The following is a 20,179-nucleotide window of genomic DNA, read 5'->3' as shown; positions in this document are numbered from 1 at the left end:
GGTTGCATCCTTTGTCTGTAGGTGTGAACTCACCAGGGGGCGCTCTGCTCGCTTTTTGTCCCCCGCAGAAACGCACAGAGGTGGAAATCAGTGGGGCGGTCATAGGCCACCCATGACTCTCGCTCTTAACTTCAAGCGCCGTTAACTTAAAGATCTCTTCATTATTATCCTGTCCTCTAAGCAGCGGGCTCTTGTGAGAGGCTCGAACAGTAGCAACCTAAACCTTGTGTCTGAGGGAAATCCTAGACCCAGCATCAGATTAACCCTAACTGCGATAAAAACATGATATTTTTTTTCTTTCAGGTTGTACATACTCCTTTAAAGGCTGTTTTACTAAAGCTGGCGCCTATCTTCATTTTTTTTTTTTTTTGCTCCACAGGCTGCGAGATGCTGATGAAATGGGCGCATTTCCTGTAAAATGTATAGGGTTTTGAAAAGAAGCCCTGAAAGGGAAATGATTTTGATACCTCTTCTGCATTGATTGATTGATTATTAGTCATGCCCGCACTTTAATGGGTTCCATTCAATTGGGAAGGTGGAGCACTTGGATGAATTAACATACCCCCCTCCAATCTGTGCTGAAGTGTCTTTGAAAGGGGCAAGGAAAAGGGGGGTCGTGGCTTAACATTATAAAGGAAAAAATAAGACAGCATCGCTTTCTCGCTGTTTGGATCCGCTGTCTTGACAAGCTTTTGTTAGTCTAAAAAATACGAAGCGCCGAAGAGAAGAGGATCTAGACGCTGGAGTGATCTTTCTGGAGATCACTGCTTTCACCTAATCTATTAAAGAGGGGGGAAACTATACGTATATTCACACCTATAGGCTATAGGATACATTTTATTCGCTTCACGTGAAAATGAAACTTTTGCCTTTTTGTACTTGGTGGCCGTGCCTCTTGGTCTTCAGCTTGTGTCTGGGTTGCGAGTGCGGCGCTCTGAGGTGGACGGGCAGGTCAAAGAGAGACTTGGTGCGCGCGAGGGAGGCTGGCGGAGTCTCGCCCGGAGCGTGCGGCACGCGGCTGCCGCGGGGCAAGCGCTCTGTGTCCGGAGCAGATCGACGCGGGGGCCGCCTGCATGCGCGCCAGCTGGGAGAAAGCACGAGCACAACGCTGCGCCGCAACAGTGTTTACTTCAGCGGCAGAGGAGATCAGCTGCGGCTTAAACCCAGCGTGGAGGTTCCGCGCGGCAATTTCACCCTGGAGATGTGGATAAAACCTGAGGGCGGTCAGCGCTCTCCAAGTGTGATCGCAGGTTTGCTTGGATTTACTGCTCCTTCCACATTCCGATGTAATCCAGATTAGAGACTGCATTGTGCACGTGCAACTTGCACGCTGTTGTTGTTTGTTGATTAAAACATTTTGCCTATAAATACAAAGGGAATTGTAGACTATAAGAAATTAGACGTTTATTATTATTATCTAAGCTACATTTACTAGTTATAAAAAAAAAATGATGCGTTGCTCTGAAATACTGCCTTCTATGACATACATAAATTTGTGTATTTTTAAAATTTATTTGATTATTTTACGAAGCATCTTTTTATGCACATTTCTGTTACATTTTTTTCTTTTTAAAGAAAAACATAACAGAATGAAAACCAACAACCCTTGACATTTGACAGGTTACCGCTTGCTGATTCTGCGCTTTCTTTTGACACAGAGCTGTGATTTGTTTTCTTTCTCCTTTAAATATTAACCCATTTCTATATTAACCGTTGGCGCAAGTTCAAGCCGTCATTATAGAGTGTGGTAACCCGCAATTGAAACAACCCCACCACCACATACACGATGACAACTTTCTAAAATTTTCCTCTTAATTAAAAGCTAATTACATATTTAGTTAAGCCTTTATGTAAAGATCAAAAAATCCGATTAATGCTGAGATATTTTAACAGGGAATGGCGTTGTATTTCCGCTAATAATTAAAATGTTTCTGAATTTTTTCAGGCTTTAAACGTGACAACCTAAATGTTAAGTACCATCATATTTATGAACGACGGCTGAAGATGTAGACACGGGTTGAAGTCAATGAGGCGTCCTGTAGCCAAATTCCATTTAAGTCGCAGCTCGTCTTTTTGAATCTGTATGGAAGACGTCATCATTTTGATGCGTAATATGGCCCCGCCCCTTATTTAATGAGCTGTAGGCTGGCCTCCAGCTCTGATCAACACGAAAACAAACTGCACTTTTAAGGTACATCAAATCTTTATTCTTTTATTAATCATTTAAATCAAATTACTTAAGCTCAATTAATGCTTAACTAATACATAAATTCAAGGCGCTTATTTATTTATTAAACTAACAATTAAACAAACCATTGTTTTGGCGATATTAAATATTAAGACTTTTTATAAAATATTTCATGAACTATAACGAAGTTTTTCATTGTGGTACCCTATTAGTTTCTTTCTTTCTTTGTAAAATATTGTCATTAACACTTTTTAAAATTCATTTAAATGTAATTTAAAATTCAAGAATTCATTTGATTCGTGCATATATTTTAGTTCTTGTTTTCTAATGGCAGAAATTAGGTAAATGGCTGTGCTTATAGGTTTTGCCTCATTGTCTTCCCATTATGTGAATGTTAGACAGCATTACTAGTTAATATACACAAATTAAATGAACAAATCCAAGGTGTTATTATATTTACATTATATTTACACTTATTTTAATTGTAAAAGAAATAAGTTACATGATCAAAATAAATACAAAACTCATTGATTTAGATGTGACATATCTTGAACAGCTTTATCAACTTTGTCTGATTTGTCAAAAAAAAAAAAAAAAAAATACCACATATTAACATTTCAGACCAATGGTCCAAAATGCACAATAAATCAGGGAGTCCTGGGAACCTAACATAAAAAATATCAAGCACAAGAGGGGATGAGAGATAATCTTTTAGTTCATTATTCTTTTATTTTATTTAATTTTACAAAATGTAAACAAAGTATAACATTAATTGTTTTTTTTATTTTAAAAAACACTTAATGCATCAGGTGGAGACAAGTGAATATTGGTTTTTTAATTTAAACATAAACATGAAATACCAACCCTAAATAAAATATCTTGACACTGTAAATACCTAATCTATTATTTAATCTTAAATTTCCTATGCAGTACATAATCTGAAACTAATAAAAATGTAGTTAGGAGAGTAAGGAATGTAATTCTAGGGATTTAAGGATTTGTTTGTTTGTTTGTTTATTTATTTATAAAGAGCTCTCATATCATGTGGTCAGACACCACATGATTAAAAAGTTTATACCAAATTATTATTTATATGAATAATTTTATGGGGCATCCCAGAATTTTCATGTTTTCTGGAACAGACACAAAATGCTGAAAGCAAAATAAATGTCTGCTTTTTTAATGAATTTTTTTTAAAGCATATGATTTAGTATTATATTAAATTATGGGCCTATTTGTGAGACTGACTCTTAGTTAGAAATGCTTTTTGTGTCTTTCATTTGGCAATACTAACTGTATTGTGCTCTGTCCATGGTGCTGAGATGCAATACACTTCAAATAAACACATTAGTGAACCTAAGACTGGTCATATTTCAGTATTTTAGTGTGGCACTGTTTCATTTACCTTAAATGCCAACCTTATTCCCTGTGATTTTTACATTTCATACCTTCCTTTTAAAAGACAAGAAAATGTACTTTTCTTTGCATTGTTTTTGCCCATCTCTGCTCCATTCTTTTTTCGCCTCCACTGACACTCTTTCACGTGAAATTTTGGTGCTGGCATAATTTTTACCTGTTTGTTATTTGCCACTTAGTGGTCTCATTCCAGGATTTCACAGATTGTAATTTCCTCACTTTTATGGCACAATTTATTTTTATAGTAGCTGGCAGTGCTTTTGCGGGCAGCAAAGGAGCGTGAGGGAGGCTGCAAGCTCTTGTGTGCCCATTTCTGCCCCAGATCTGGGGCTTTTCTCTTAATGTGAATAATCTTTTTGTAATGCTAGTGGTCAGAATGAAAAAGGGAAAACTCATTAAAGTAGGCAATGCTTCAACTATTTCAAGCTGTTTGAGGAAAACTTTCTCTGTTGAGTAGATGCACATGTGTTTCCTTCTCTCATTATAAATATTTTTAAATGGTTAAACAAAGTGTGAGAAATATTTGCTTAATAATTGTATGACTTTGTTAGGTCTAGTGGGAAAAAGCTAGTTAAAGCTAGTGGTCTGTGTAAACATGTATGTGCATGCACACACTCACAAATGCACACTTACATTGACCCACAAAAATGGACATTTTTTTTTCCTGTTACCCTAGTAACACTTTACAACTTATTTGGCCAACAAGTTTTAACCAATTAGTTCTAGCAAACATACTTCTCACAGCAATGTGAGAAGAGGAAACATTCCTCACACAACTGTGTACACAACACTAGATTGAAGGTCACAAAGCACATCCCTCTTTTTGACTCCAGTACATGTCTGCAAATTGCCACTGTGTCATACACCAACACCCCAGATTTTGGTGATCTGTATTAAAATTTTGTTTTAAGAAATTGTTTGATCATCACCTACTGTACATAGACATAGAGAACATATTTTTGGCAACAGACTATAAACAACTTTTGTTATCTTATTTTCTTCAATTACATATTGTATTTATTATTATTAAAAATCTAGGACTTAAATTTAATTTCACATTTAATTTTAATTATGTTTGATATTAAAACTTCAGCAAATATGTTGATATTAAAACTTCTACAGAACTGACAGGTCATTAAACTTTACAATGACTTGGATCTTTGCAGTTGCATTTTTTTTAGTCCAATGTAAGAGTTAATAATTTTCAGATTGAAATCTTCCAGCAGTTACATATTTTAATATTTAACATGTTAACCTAATTACCACTGACTGCCTCAATCCTTTCTCAGGATTACTACCTTTTTATTTACTTTTACTTTTCTACATGAAAGAAACATTCTCCCTAGACATAAGAGTATGTCTGCCTTCCTGAGACTCACACATTTTCCAAATGAAACAGGAAAAGAGAGTTTCTCTTATCATAATAAGGTCTTTGCTAAAAAAGGACCATTTTTATTTCATACCAGCCCAACTGCTGAGGCATATTTCAAGAAAATAGACTGAAAGTTCATGTAACCTTTGGTCTGTTGATACAAGACCACAGTGTTGGAGTCTGATTGCTAGCAGATGCCTCTCTGTAGGCTTGCAGTCTTTGGACTACACTGTTTTAAAAAGTTCAATCATGGGAACTGCACAGTATTTCTCACTTTGCTTCACTGGCATAAATGTCTTCTTACATTGTTCTTCACAGGACACTGTAAACCATAAATAGTAAAAGTGCAAGTAACAGATTTTTTGTCTGTTTAACATAATAAGAAATTAACATCCTATTTTAAGGAAATCGACACTTTACATATGTGTAATGCACATACTGGATGATGACAGTTTAAATTATTAGAAAAAAAAGATAAAATCTAAAACTCTTACTTAACAGTTTTTTTTATTTGTTCCTTGGGTGTTCTATATCCATATCCAAAGATTCGAAATAGAACCTTATTTGGGGCAAACTTTAACCTATTTGATGAATCATTTTTCTAACAATCATTTCTAGCAAAATGTGCTATACATTTGTATAGTTTTGACCTATGGGAGACTAGGACTGAGTTTAACTTACTTTTCTTTCATTTAGGGCTTTATGACAAATGCTTCTATGCATCCTGTGATCGAGGCTGGATAATAGGCATCAGACCAGTGAGTGATCAAGGAAACAGGGACCCGCGTTTCTTCTTTTCACTCAAAACAGACCGAGCACACAAAGTTACCACAATTACCACCAAAGCTCCCTACTCCCCTAATCACTGGTACCATCTGGCTATTACCTACAATGGCCTCCATATGAAGCTCTACCTGAATGGCGCTCAAGTGGCTGTAAGTCAAGAGCAGTCTGGTGAGGTCTTTAGCCCGCTAACCAAAAAGTGCAAGGTGCTTATGATAGGTGGCAATGCTCTCAATCACAACTACAGAGGAACAGTGGAGCACCTGAGCCTATGGAAAGAAGCCCTGACCCAACACAAGATCATTCAGTATATGCAGACCCCTCGCCATGAGTACTATGATGATATTTCTAAACCGGTCATTTATGAGAACTTTGAAAATGCATCACGGAAGTGGCTGACAGTAAAAGATGGGAGCTTCCCCCAAATGGGGGTTTCTGACCGCTCATTGACAGTCAATCTTGGTGACTCTGTTGAAACTGCACTGGTTCCTCCATCATGTGGCCAGACAATCTGTGACAATGTGGCGGTTGTTACAAACTATAATCGCTTATGGACCTTACGCAAGCCCAAGACAGTCCGTTATCGATTGGTGAATGTATATGATGATGATGGTCACTGGCCAACAGTTACAGAACACCAAATCAATCTCCAGCACCAGCATCTAAACAAAGCTTTCCGCATCTATAACATCACCTGGGAGCATACCGTGCATAATGTTTACAACTCATCCTTACGCAACCGCCTGGTCCTGGCTAACTGTGACATTAGCAAGGTGGGTGATGAGGAGTGTGACCCAGAATGCAACCACACACTCACTGGTTTTGATGCAGGCTACTGTAGGAGGCAAACCATCAGCTGTCCTGAGCACAAAATAGGGAACAAAGTTTGTGATCCTGAATGTAACTTGGATAATTTCTACTATGACCAGGGTGACTGCTGTGACCCCAACATCACGGATGTAACAAAAACCTGCTTTAATCCCGCATCACGCTACAGGTAAGCTTAAGGATTTTTGATATTTAGGTTTTTGCATGTTGTTTCTGCAAAGTGGCATGGCATTTTGAAAATTCATGTGTTTGAGAAAACACATTATTGATACAATTTAAAGGGGACCTATTATGTAAATTTCATTTGATAGTCATTTTTAGACTTTTATATAGTGTACCGACCTCAGATAAGAAACTAAAAGTTGCTGTGAGGCTGAGGTCAGGCCTTTTTTCGCATGCTAAACAAACATATATATGATAAATAATGATCAAATTAAAAGAACAAACAAACAAATTAAGGAATTAATGCTAATGAACAGAGGTGTTCAGTATATCACCATAAGTTACCTAAGTAACATAGATAGGGTAATAATGACAACATGTGACAATAATAAATTAAATCAGATATTGTCTAACTTCATTTTAATTCATTCACATCCTATGGATGGGTCCACAATACAAACGAAAGCATGATGGAAAAGAACTGACTGCTTTTTTACCCATAAACAAGCCAGACAACAGCTCAGCTGAAATTTTTACGTTACAAAAATAGTAAAATATGGAACACTGGATGTGTGTAATTTCAGTCTTTGTCATGTGTTTATGTGTTTTGATGTTTACTAGCAGAGTATGTTTTACAAGTCCTCTGTGACCGTCTGTGCGATTCATTCAAAGTTAAGCAGCCAGTCCCTTAATGCTTTTCTGCTTTGACAAAGTAATTCTGTTAAAAGATTTGGAAGAACATAGATGTTTTGCCTTGAATTTTAGCTTTGTAAAGAGGATTGATAGAAAGTAAATGGAAACTTTGTCCCTACTGGACACCACTCAGAATCAGTCAGAGTTAGACCTTGTACAGTATTACTTACATTAGTTGAAGCATTTCTTGGAATAGCTTTCAAAAACATTCAAAACAAATGTTACGATTAGAAGTAAAGGTGTTTCTAATGAAGTAAAATTAAGCACATAGGAGACATTTATGGAAAATAAATTTATGGAGAATTCTGCAAGTCTATGCATGCCTATGTCTAATTAATATCCCTTTTGTAATTGTGCCTTGAAAACTGTGTGTGTGTGTGTGTGTGTGTGTGTGTGTGTGTGTGTGTGTGTGCGCATGCGTGTGTGTCTATGCGTGTCTATGTCTGTGTGAGGGGGTTAAACCATGTAAGTCAAGAAAAAAGTAAATCTTGTTGCTTGTTTTGATTAGATTACAGTATGTCTGGTGTACAAATTGATTTGACCTTCTTTTTTTATTGTTAAAAAAATGCATAAACTGAAGTTTGTGCAAGAATAAAATAACAAACTTGCATCCTGATGTGTATCTGTTTACCTAACAGCAGTTTTGTTGTTGGTGTTTTTGTCTGTGTGCAAACCCCGAAGTAAAGTTGCATTGTGAAATCAAATATTTGCTAAACTCATAACTGTTTTCTGTCAATAAAGGGTATTTTTATTATATCATTACATCTATAAGGATATTACATTCAGCTCTAAGTCAAGGAAAAAATAGTGAAAAACATAACAATAAACTTTTTTAGGAATGATGGCCTTAATTTTCAAAGGCTCAAAAGTAATTGGACAAATTAACATATACTTACTGTATGTACTCAGTTGTTAATACTTTGTAGGCAGGGACTGACAGTCTGGAACTTATGGACATCACAAAACAATTAATTTTCTCCTTTAAGATGCTTTGCCAGGCATTTAATGTGGCTGCATTCAGTTGCTTCTTGTTTGTGGGTCTTTTTTCTTTCAGTTTTGTCTTTACTAAGTGAAAACCATTCTCTTAGGTTGAGGTCAGGTGACTTACTTAGCCTTTTTAGAACATTCAATTTATTTTACTTGATTAGCTTTCACAGTAGCAATAGTTTGGTCAATTATTTGCCTTTACACTAAAGTGCTGTCCTATAGTTTTTGCAGCATTAATCTTAGCAGAAAGTATGAGCCTATATATTTCAGAATTCATTTAGCTAATTTTGTCAGCTTTCACATCATCAAAAACATCAGAGACCCATTTCCATTTGGGATCTTTTCATGCCCATGCTATAATGCCATGATTACTGATGATGTGGTATGCTTTGACACATGAGCTCTTTCCATATTTCCATAATATTACAATATTTTTATATTCTTGACGTCCAGTTATTTGGGTACAAGTCCTTTTTTTTTTTTTTTTTTTTTTTTTAAAGACATCTAAACTGGCCTTTCTATTTCTTTAGGTTTTCTATTTTTGGTTTTTGTCTTGAGGTAAATCTTCTTTGTTACATTTATGAAGGTGTCTTAATTGTAGACTAATGATGATACCTCTTCCAGAGGTTCTTTTGTTGTTGTTACTGTCTTTTTAGGCGTACCAAAAATTTTCATTATAATTTCTTTTATAGTGATATTTAAATTTGTCTTCATTTAGAGAAAGACACTTTTTCCCATGTTGTTGTCTATTTGTTTTTGAACCGCTACATTAAGCTTGAGGGCCCAGAGACTTGTGCTTTTCATCATTAACCTGATGTCAGCAGCTTCCAAACTTTACAAGAAGTCTCTCACTCACTTATGGTCTATACCGCTTTATCCTGTATTCAGGGTCGCGGGGAGCCTGGAGCCTATCCCAGGAGGCTTAGGACACGAGGCAGGGTACAGACAGGCAATTTGGGAATGCCAATTAGCCTAACTTACATATCTTTGGATTGTGGGAGGAAACCCACAAAGCACAGGGAGAACATGCAAACTCCATGCACGCAGAGATGGACCCTTGAGGTGCAAGGCGACAGTGCTAACCACTACACCACTGTGCCGCCTACAAGGAGTCACATACCTTGTTAAACATGGTTATGGCTTGATCAAGGATTTTGGGAGAGGGACCTGCTCACTTTAAAGAGTCTGGTGGGCTCATAAATCACCTGTTGCCACAAGTGAGATGAACTGGAGAGGATCTGCTTACACTTCCTTCCCGCAAATGAATACATATACACACTAACACAAGCATGCAGGCATATAAATGTCCATGTAGCCTGCAGTGTTTATACATGTGGTGAGGAAAGCTGATCCCTGGGAACAGTGGGACATATTCTTGTTAAATAGCATTAATAAAATAGGATTTTAGTGTGCCCTTGTGGGCAGAATTGATTATTGATTTTCATCTGAGAAGTGTGAGGAGCTCCTTTAATAAACGTACATTATTATTATAATTATTATTATGCACTTTTGTAGGTAGCTTGCTTAAAGTATGTCGAAATTAATATTTATAAACATTTTAAACATTCACATCCAGAATTTTTCTATTCATGCTGTCACATCTCACCTTGGCAGATGTTGATTTCTGGGCATTCAGAGTAACAGGTTGGCATTCATTTTTCATGTCAACCACCCATGTTAAATAAAGATTAGATTAAGAAAAAAAGAACTGCATAATTACTATTTCTCCAATTTATTGCAGTTTATTTTTATACCAGTCCAAAACAAGTACACTCATATGAATATAAAAAAGGGCTTTTTAAAGTCAGCATTATCAGTGGCATTTGGTTCTCCCTTGGTTGACAACAAGAAAAGCAAGCACTTGGCAATGCCCTTCCATTATTGCATGCATACCATACCAGCCACAATCCTTGTCTACAGTTTGTGTCACATATCCGCATCTGATTCATGTTGAGTTTTTTTGTAAGTGAGCCAGTGGCTTAAATTGAATAAATTGGGTTAGCATTGACCTACAATAGTAGAGTGTTGCTTTTTTCAAAACAACCTCATTCGTGTGCTTGGTGTGCAGCTGAACTGTTCATCTTCCTGCTAAACTCGCTGACCTATTTTGCACCGTTCTCTAAAGCCAGCGAAATGTTTTCACAGGAAATAATAAAATTCCAGAAATTGATAGAAGGAATCATTATATCATTTTTTCTTTACAGACATGTCCCTCATGCAGGTTATTCAGGTTTCACAGGCTGCTTTCTAATGGCTTTTGTTAAAGACCCCCTGTGAAACATTGTCTTACTTGGCTATTGGTTGCAATGTGGCCTCAATGGCTGTTTTAACTGGCCTGAAAAATATCTAAGCTTGAAAAATATCATTCTCTCTCTCTCTCTCTCTCTCTCTCTCTCTTTCTCTCTCTCTCTTAGGCCCAGGTGATAGCAAGAGCTGCAAAGTAGACAGTGCCAATTTATATGTGAGACAGACAGTAAGCCCAGTCTGATATCACAACTGTATGACTCAAATTACACAACAATGTGTTCATTTAAACAAATTTAGAAAAGGTATATTAACATTTACTAAGAGAAACAAGCCCAGTCTATTGTCCAAAGCTTTATCTTGGTTAAGGCATGGTTGTGTCCAGCACCACAACAGGTTGGGTTTGGAACGTATTATGCCTGATAGTGCACACATTTTGTGAGTTGTCTGCTATATTGTTATATCCCAATATGCCTTCTGCTTTTACTTGTTTATAGCACCAACCTACTATAAGTATAAATCTTCCTGTAATCTCCACACATTATTCTGATTATTCACACCTATTCACATCACATAAAAAAATCCCAACTCTTGATTTAAAATAATTTTTAAATGAGTGCAATATGGAAATGACTGAACACTACAAGAGTTTGTTCATCACTAAATGTGTTGGTTCAATGCTGTGGATTTTGCTGTTATATGAGGAAGTTTCCTTACTTTTGTCCAGTGTGTCAAATTATGTGCTGGCTTGTAACTAAATGTCACTAAAGCTAAGGTAGCAATTTTTTACTCTATATTGGGCACACACACTAGCTCACATGTGTCCTTAAGTACATTAACATTAAATATTATTTGTATGTTTTGGAGCTGTACAGTAATATGAGTGGGATTCAGATGAAGTAAAATATTATACACAATAATTCACATTGTTCAAAATGTCACTCATGAAGGAGAATAATGCGATTTTCATACAAATGTTTGGAGCTTAGGGGAAGAAAAAGATCCTCATCTTTCTCCTTTAAGATTAATGCCTTCTTTAAAATTTTTTTTTTTTATTTATGATCACTGGAAAGAATATATATAATATCATAGCTTACCAAGGCTTTTCTTTTTTGTCGCAACAGTTAAGAAACGGTTTTTGGTTGGTCTTTGTAGTAAACTCGACAACAGATATTCTTAAAGGGAGGAATGAGGTGCTGGCTGTTTTTAAGAATGGCAGTTTGGGGGTGGAAGTGGGGGTTCTACCATGAGAGAGATGGTTGGAAGTGGGGGTTGAGCATGGCTTTTCATTTTTTTTTCTCAGATTTTTCTAAAGAGGAAATGTTTTGAGAAGAATTGAATGGGGCCTCATGTAAGAACTCACAAAGATATGAGGAAGTGAGCTGATACAAAACACTCTATGTCTTTGTAGATATCTGTTAATTCAATTATGGGATTTCATGCTGCTAAAACCCATGGAACAAATAGTGGCATGTTTGTTAGGCAAAGGAGAATTTTTCATTACAAACCCAAGACTAGGTAAAACAGTGATAAAACTATTACACGCATAATCATATACTAAATGAAATGTACAAAAAATTAACAAATTAATGAACAGTTGACAAGGTCAGAGGGCAGGACAACTTGAACAGGTGCAATTGATGGAAACTGTGAAAGTGGACATTCTTACAGTCTTTGCAAATGTAAATGAATTCACTGATGGGATTCCATGGTACTTAGCCTATAGAATATATAGACATTTTTGCAGCAAAACATAATTTACCTTCAAAAGGCCACTTGTAATACATCTTTGACTAAAAACTATAAACCAGTAACATGTCTAATAAAGTGCTAAATTAAAATGACAAATAATGTAAAGGGACTGAGGTCACATTTATCCAGAAGGCACAATGCATTCCTAACTAGACAAGGCCCGTGACCTCTGACATCAAAGCTGGCCCTAGACCACAGCTTAAGTTTTATTCCAAATGCAAACTCCCAGAGTAGCATCATAATACTCACGAGGGCTATTAAATTACAGAACACATACTGATGCCAAGACTGTGTATACAGTCATGTTCAAAAGTTAGTATTCAATCTTCAATTCTATGTGTTTTTGTGTAAAGACATAATCTGATCAAAGCGGTTCTCAGTATTAGGTAAACACAACCTCAGATAAACAACAAAATCTAACTTTTTTTTACCATGCCAATATTTATTTAACAAAAATTATCAAAAAAAATTAAAACATGTGGCCAATACTAAATACACTCATAATCCTATAATATGTAGATTCACCTTCAGCAGTAAGTAATAATTTCCTTGTATAACCAGTTTTTCACATAGTTTTGGCCCATTCTTCTTAACAACATTCCTTCAGTTCATTAGGGTCTTTGGGTATTCACTTATGCACAACTCTCTTAAGGTTTCACCACAGCATTTCAATTGGGAGGTCTGGAATTACAGGCCTTTTCTAAAAAAAATACTTTTTCAGCCATTCTGATGTAGAATCACTGGTATGCTTAAGGTCATTGTCCTGTTAGCTAGATCAAATTTTAAGTTTTAGCTGTCAGACAAGGCAGCACGGTGGTGTAGTGGTTAGCACTGTCGCCTTGCCTCTCCAGGGTCCGGGTTCGTAACAACCTACTGTAACGACTATTTCACTTATAATACTGTGCGAAAGTCTTGGGCGCATACTAAAATATGGCATAAGCAAAAGATCCTTTTAAAAACATTTCTGCATAAAAGAAACTTCTATAAAGAGCAATAGAGGGCAATAAAGAGTAATAAAATAAACGGTCAATATTTGGAGTAAAAAACTTATTGCTTAAAAACAGGAGTTTTAGACACAGATTTGTGCAGTTTTATAAGAAAACAGTTGTTACTGTAGGTTTTACTGAGCATGCTGAAGAATGAGTTCTTCTGGTAACTTTGTCACACTCGTTCCTTTCTATTTTTATGCAAATCCCAGGAGCATACATTAGGTTTTTTGTTTCTGTCTGAAAACTGGTCTGTCTTGTACAATTTTTTTTCCTTTTCAGTCATGCATAAGACTGAAGTGGTGTAGTGGTTACACCGAGGTTCGATTCCCAGCCAGGCTCGATTCCCGTCTCTGTGTGCATGGAGTTTGCATGTTCTCCCCGTGCTTGGTGGGTGAGAACATGCATGGGTCCAAAGATATGCAGGTTAGGCTAATTGGCGTTCCCAAATGGGTGTGAATGGGTGTGTAAGTGTATGTGTGTGGACCCTTTGATGGATTGGCACCCTGTCGTGGATTGGCACCCTGCTTTGTGACCTAAGCCTCTTGGGATAGACTCCGGGTCCCCGCGACCCTGAATACAAAATAAAGCAATATAGGAGACAAGTGAGTGAGCTGTTATACAGTTGCCCACACATTTGCCTCTCTGATACACAGAGAAGTTGCAAGGTGCCCAGGTCCAGTGGATGCAAAAACAAGCCTTAATCATCACCCCTTCACTGTGCTTGACAGTGGGTATGAGGTGTTTCTGCTGAAATGCTGTTTGTTTTTTGCCTAACATGGTGCTGGGCATTAAGGCCAAACAATTCATTTTGGTCTCATTTGTCTACGGGACATGGTTCCAGAAGGGTTGTGGTTTGCTTGGATGCAGTTTTTGCAAACCTCAGCCATGTTCTTTTTAGACAGAAGACGTTTCTTCTGGCACCCTCGCATACTAGTTCTGTACATGTTTTCTTTTCTTTTTAACTTCACTTTTGTTAAATAAAAACAATAATAAAATAAAATAAAGTTATATGGTGTTGTTTGTTGTATTTGCCTAATACTAAGACCCACTATAATTAGCTGATTTTTATTATGTTTATACACAAAAACAACATAGAATTAAAGAGAGGGCACTTTTACCCATCACTGTATATAGAAATTCATAGAAATTATTTTGTTATTTATTTATATTATTTCTAATAAAAATATGCTATATTATATATGCATGTCTGAGGTTTTAATAGATAAAAAAAATCTAATTTAAAAAGCAGAATGTACTTAAACATTCTTGCCACAATTGCTTGATGATCAAATGGTTTCCTAAAGGCATTGCAGCCCAAAGATTCTTAAAGTATTACTTTAAACAGCAGCTGGTTTGAACCTATTGCGCTTTAGGGAAACTAAGCCAAGTGTAAAATATCTAATTGTAACCTGACCATTCTGTCTTGTCTCAGGGCCTACTTGGATGTGAAGGAGTTGAAAGAGATTTTGCACCTGGATGGCTCCACACACCTTAATATCTTCTTTGCCAATGCCACTGATGAAGACCTAGCAGGCGAAGCCACATGGCCTTGGGATAAGGATGCCTTAACACATTTGGGTAAACAGTAGTAACTGGTTATACACTGCCCAGCCAAATAAATAAATAAATGGAGTAAGTGGCATCTAACTGCAACCAAGTCTGAAGACATATCATATAGTCATGGCAAAGATGTTTCAGAAGTGTCAAATAAGTGGCCTTCATCAAGCAAAGAAAACAACTAATAAGATTGATGAAACTACTAAAATTGGTTTAAGAACTAGTCAGCACATTATTAAAATCTGGAAGGAGAGTGGTGAACCATGGTCACAATTTTTTTTTTTGAATGATTGTTTTTTGATTTTACTAAAAATGTTTGGTAAAATCAAATTGTTAAAAAAGGAATTGGAACCATATCAAGGAAAGGGGATCTACTGTATAGCCTTAAGACAACCACTTATCAATAAGGCTATTCAGTAAAAGAGACTTCCATTTGCTAGGGAGCAAAAAGAATTGCTGTGGAGCATAAAGAAAGACTGTGGACCATTAGAAAAAGGTAATGTGGTCTCATGAGTCCAGATTTACACTAGTGCCTACCAAACAATCCTGTGGGCGCAGTGTTATGATCTGGGGTTGCTTCTGTTGGTCAGGTCTAGGTTAAGCAATGTTATGTGCCCAAAATGAGGTCAGCTGACTATTTAAATATACTGAATGACCAGGTTTTTCCATGAATTTATTTTTATCTTTATTGATGGCATGGGAATATTCCAAGATGACAATGCTATGATTCATTAGGCTCAATTTGTGATAGAGTGATTCAGGGGAACATGAAACATAATTTTCACACATGGATTGGCCACCATAGAGCCCAGACCTTAACCCCATTGAGAATCTTTGAGATGTGCTGGAGAATGCTTTACACATTAGTTTGACTCTCCCATCATCAATAAAAGAAGAGAAGATAGTGCAACTTTGGACAGAAATAAATGTGACATTGCATAACCTTTTTGAAATGATGCCACAGCAAATATGTGCCATAACCAAAGCAAAGTGATCCGACTAAATGAGTGCTTTTTGTTGTTTTGTTTTTTTTGTCCGGGCAGTGTACTGTATAATAGTTCCAGTTTGTTTGTTTTTTATGTGATGTGAATGCAATTCAACTACTGTAAGCTACACAAATGGTGGTTGCATTATTCTTTTTTTCTGTCTCTTTTTGAGGTGGGATTGTGCTGAATCCCTTGTTCTATGGCACATTTGGCCACACACACACCATGATCCATGAGATTGGCCATAGCCTTGGGCTATACCATGTCTTCAGGGGGATTTCAGAAATAGAGTCGTGCAACGATGCCTGTCTGGAGACAGAACCATCATTAGAGACTGGGGACCTTTGTGCTGATACAAACCCCACACCGAAGTACAAATACTGCAGAGACCCGGAGCGTGGAAATTACACGTGTGGCCAGCGGCTCTTCAAGCACACACCATTTAGAAACTATATGAGTTATACTGGTGAGAATAAAATATAAATGATCTTCACAGATCTTACAGATAGCACTCTTTACACATGTGCATGCATATGCTCATAACTGGTGACTGGATCCTCCACTGACTGCTCATGTTTGAGAACGATTCAATGAAATTATTTTCTGGATATTTATCATGGTTTTAATATTTTTAAGCATTTTTGATTTTCTATAAATGAACCATGCAGTGTAAACCCCTCTGTGGATAGCAAAATCATCTGTAAGAAATGATTGGAAGGAAATCAAATCCATCATCAAATACTCTCACGCTTTGTAGATCCCTAAATTTTACAATAGATCTACTTGTGGGGAAGGGCAAATCTACTTTCTATAATAATGTTTATGTAAGATACTGTTTTAAATGTTGCACAAAAATGGTTCTTAGGAACAGTATACAAATCCCTACAATGAATAGTAGAAATATAGTATTTTTCACTAGGTATTTGGGGACCTGTGTGCTGATACAAACCCAACACCGAAGTACAAAACAGACCATCTCCATGTCCACATTACCCAAATAGTATTTTTCAAAATAGTGACAAGGTATTAACTCCTGATAATAAGATAAGCTAGCCTAGCTAATGAAAGATACTCTGTAAGGCCACAATAGTTATGGAATCACTTCTTCAATTTACAAGCACAAATATGCAAATATCACTGTAAGCAAGATATGATAAGCAGTTCATGAGCGTTTGTAGATATACCCTTCAAATGAAGTAATCTTTCATGGGAGTTAGAACCGATAAGAAGAATTACGTAATAGTCCACATTTTGCCAAAAATAAGGAACCTTAGAGAACAGCTGCTTTCCTCTGCCTTAAGAGAGGCTTAAAATGCTGTCTATGTTGTTTTTAAATTGTGATGTCATATGTGTTACATACAGAACAATTGTCATAAACATTTCACTCCTTTTTGTCTAATTTATTGTTGTTGTTTTTTAAAGATGATGTCTGCACAAATTCCTTTACAATGAATCAGGTGGCTCGGATGCATTGCTATTTAGATCTGATCTACCAGTCCTGGAGGACAGAGAATAAGCCAGCCCCAGTTCCTCTAGCTCCTCGACTTATGGAGCAAGGGCAAAACTACCTCACCCTGGAGTGGTTCCCTACACTTACTGGTCATTACTTTGACAGGTGAAAATAGACCATCTTTGGTTTGTAGCAAATTATATCACAGAGTGTTCTTTAAAAAGCATGCGTCTGTTATCTTCATGTTTGTTTCCCTTAATGCTGACAATGTATTAAAGTAAATTATACAACAATTCTGACCAAGTAATTTTATTGAAGAAAAGACGTTTAAATATAAGTTTTACTATGACTACATAAAAGCGACGCTGGTATTCAATACAAAAACTCTCCCTCTCATGTGATATTGCTTAAATGACTTTGGGGCACTTATGGATCTTATGCTTTGTCTAAGTTTCCACCTTGGCTGTTTGTTGGTTTCCTAGAGAAGTGGGATCCCTATGTGACAAATGCACTGAAGGTCGAGTGTTCCTGCAGTATGCCTCGAATTCATCCTCCCCAAAACCCTGCATTCCATCAGGACACTGGAGCCCACGTGAAGCAGAGGGTAAGAAATAGTGGATAATAAGGATATATACTGTATAAACACCTGCTATTATTTTCTGTGAAATTGTGTATATTAGAACTTCAAAATTATAACAGAAAAAAAAAAAGAAACCAGAAGAAAGTACCTGTTTGGCAAAGTTGTCAAACCTAGTTTATATACTTTTAAAATATTTTATCTATTAAAAGTATACAGTATATGAGTAACTACATACTACTAACATCATTTAAACTGCTATGTCTTTATCTCAAGCTCTATCATTAGTGGTAGATGCACGTGTGTGTGTACTTTTTGTTGAATTTTAGCCATGCTTGCTTTGGAAAGATACTTGTTTCTACTGACACTTAAAAAAAATATTTAATTGGTAAGTGTCATTCAAAACATTTGGTACATTTTCTTTAATGGAGCACATGTCTAGAATATTGCACCTTACAGTTAGTCAAGAGAGGCCAAGTGAAGGAAACTGACTAAAATGTGTGGAAAATATTAGCCACATGGGTTGTCACAAAATTTTATTTTCTCATGGGTTTATTTTAAGAGATGAAAATACAGATGTAAATATATAAAAGAATTAGTCCACAGAGCATTCTGATATGAATGAAAATGTTCTTCATCACCAAGAGTGACTCATGTTTTCCTCAACTATATTAATTATTTTGAGCTTGAAATTCAACCTTTGACCTGACATTGCACAAAAACATGCTGTGTGCCAGAAAAATATTGTCCTTAATTCACTTTCCCCTGCTGGACGTTTTCCAGACTGGTTTGTAATTTACCACTATATCTTACAGAATATTGAGTCGTTTTAGGTCTTCACACATATAGGAACTTATCAACCTAACAGGGTTGACACTTGCCTGCTTTATGTTTTATCTGAAAATTGTAAAAAAAAAAAAAAAAAAAAAAAAAAAAAAACCTCTGAAAAGTAAATTGGAGATGACACTGAAAACAAACCAAGTTATCTACATTCCCTGGAGTTTAATTACTTAGTTTGAGTTGCTTTTAGAAATGGGTGAGTCAGTGGTAGGGATGGCCATAAGTACAAACTTGTATTCCTTAAAGCCAAGTTGGCAATACAGTGGCTATTCTCAGCTGGGAAAGGCATGCCCAGGCTTGCCACTGCCACAACATTTCAACGAACTTCTTCTGTGCTTGGAACACTTCCCTGGTGTACTCCATAGCCTGGGTGATCTTTCCACTGTTTACAACTTAATACAAACCTTCCTTTGACAACCTGCAGCTGCCTACAACTACCACAAAATCTTAGAAAATCACCTGCCTTGAGCACTTAGACTCTTTAATGCATGCTCTCCATCATCCACTATATAAGCTAAACAACCAAGTTTAGTGTTTTTATTAATGCACCATACACATCCACACCAGCACTGAGTGTCCTCACTTACCTCCTGAGTTAAAATGATGGAACAAGAAGTATTAGAGCAGTGCCATTATTGAGTGGCTGAAATTTAAGAAACGAACAATGAGGACACAAAAACTCACAGGCTTGAGAAATTGTGCCAAAGTCACGATTTTAAGATTTTTTGCTATGCAAATTGCCCTGTGGTCAGTGGTCGTTCATGAAGATCCTGTAGCAGATTAGGTGACTGTGAAAAACACAAAATAAAAGAATGTAAAAACTCATTCAGTTATAGTAACCAACAGCCTCCTACCTCGGTAAACAGTTTGTAAGCCTATGCAGTATGGCCAATGATTGATGAAACATGCAAATACAATGGGTTCTGAAAAACTGTCTGATTTCTAGACAAAATTTAAATGTTTACGAGGGAAATTGTTACAGTGATATATTTTTATTTTTATTTGAACTTCTATTTTTAACTTTTTAACAGATCAGAACATTTGGTAACTTTACATTCATCACTGTTTTGTAACCATAAGTAGTAGTTAATATGACCCTGTTAGCACAGTAGGAGTATCTCTGACCTTCTTGCAGATAATTCCCTGAAAGGAAACAATCAAATGAAGAAGACAAAGAAGAATTAAATAATTTACTAGACTGTCACACTATCCCAAACAAATTACCATGGCTGTTACCCCATCCTAATAATGGAATGATTTTTAGTATTAGATCCTTCACTGCAAAAGGTTCCAGTGATCTTCTTTTCCTCTCATTCCTCAGTGGGGCCTCTCTGTTAAACTTTCCCTCTCTTTGC

General features: G+C 36.4%; 1 protein-coding gene across 1 annotated transcript in view; it reads left to right on the top strand.

Annotated features, from left to right (window-relative positions):
* The first annotated feature begins 769 nt into the window (after positions 1 to 769).
* The window catches only part of pappab (pregnancy-associated plasma protein A, pappalysin 1b), a 74,215-nt gene continuing 54,805 nt past the window's right edge, over positions 770 to 20,179 (top strand). The window contains exons 1-6 of the mRNA XM_053481689.1: positions 770 to 1,250; positions 5,673 to 6,756; positions 14,847 to 14,992; positions 16,130 to 16,423; positions 17,380 to 17,572; positions 17,890 to 18,011. Of these exons, the coding sequence (XP_053337664.1) occupies positions 857 to 1,250; positions 5,673 to 6,756; positions 14,847 to 14,992; positions 16,130 to 16,423; positions 17,380 to 17,572; positions 17,890 to 18,011 (2,233 nt within the window). The 5' untranslated portion in view covers positions 770 to 856. The remainder of the gene's footprint in view (positions 1,251 to 5,672; positions 6,757 to 14,846; positions 14,993 to 16,129; positions 16,424 to 17,379; positions 17,573 to 17,889; positions 18,012 to 20,179) is intronic.

The sequence above is a fragment of the Clarias gariepinus genome, chromosome 21, assembly GCF_024256425.1.
Source record: "Clarias gariepinus isolate MV-2021 ecotype Netherlands chromosome 21, CGAR_prim_01v2, whole genome shotgun sequence".
Classification (NCBI taxonomy): domain Eukaryota; kingdom Metazoa; phylum Chordata; class Actinopteri; order Siluriformes; family Clariidae; genus Clarias; species Clarias gariepinus.
The sequence above is the reverse complement of the archived record's forward strand: the minus strand, read 5'-3'. Positions and strand labels throughout refer to the sequence as shown.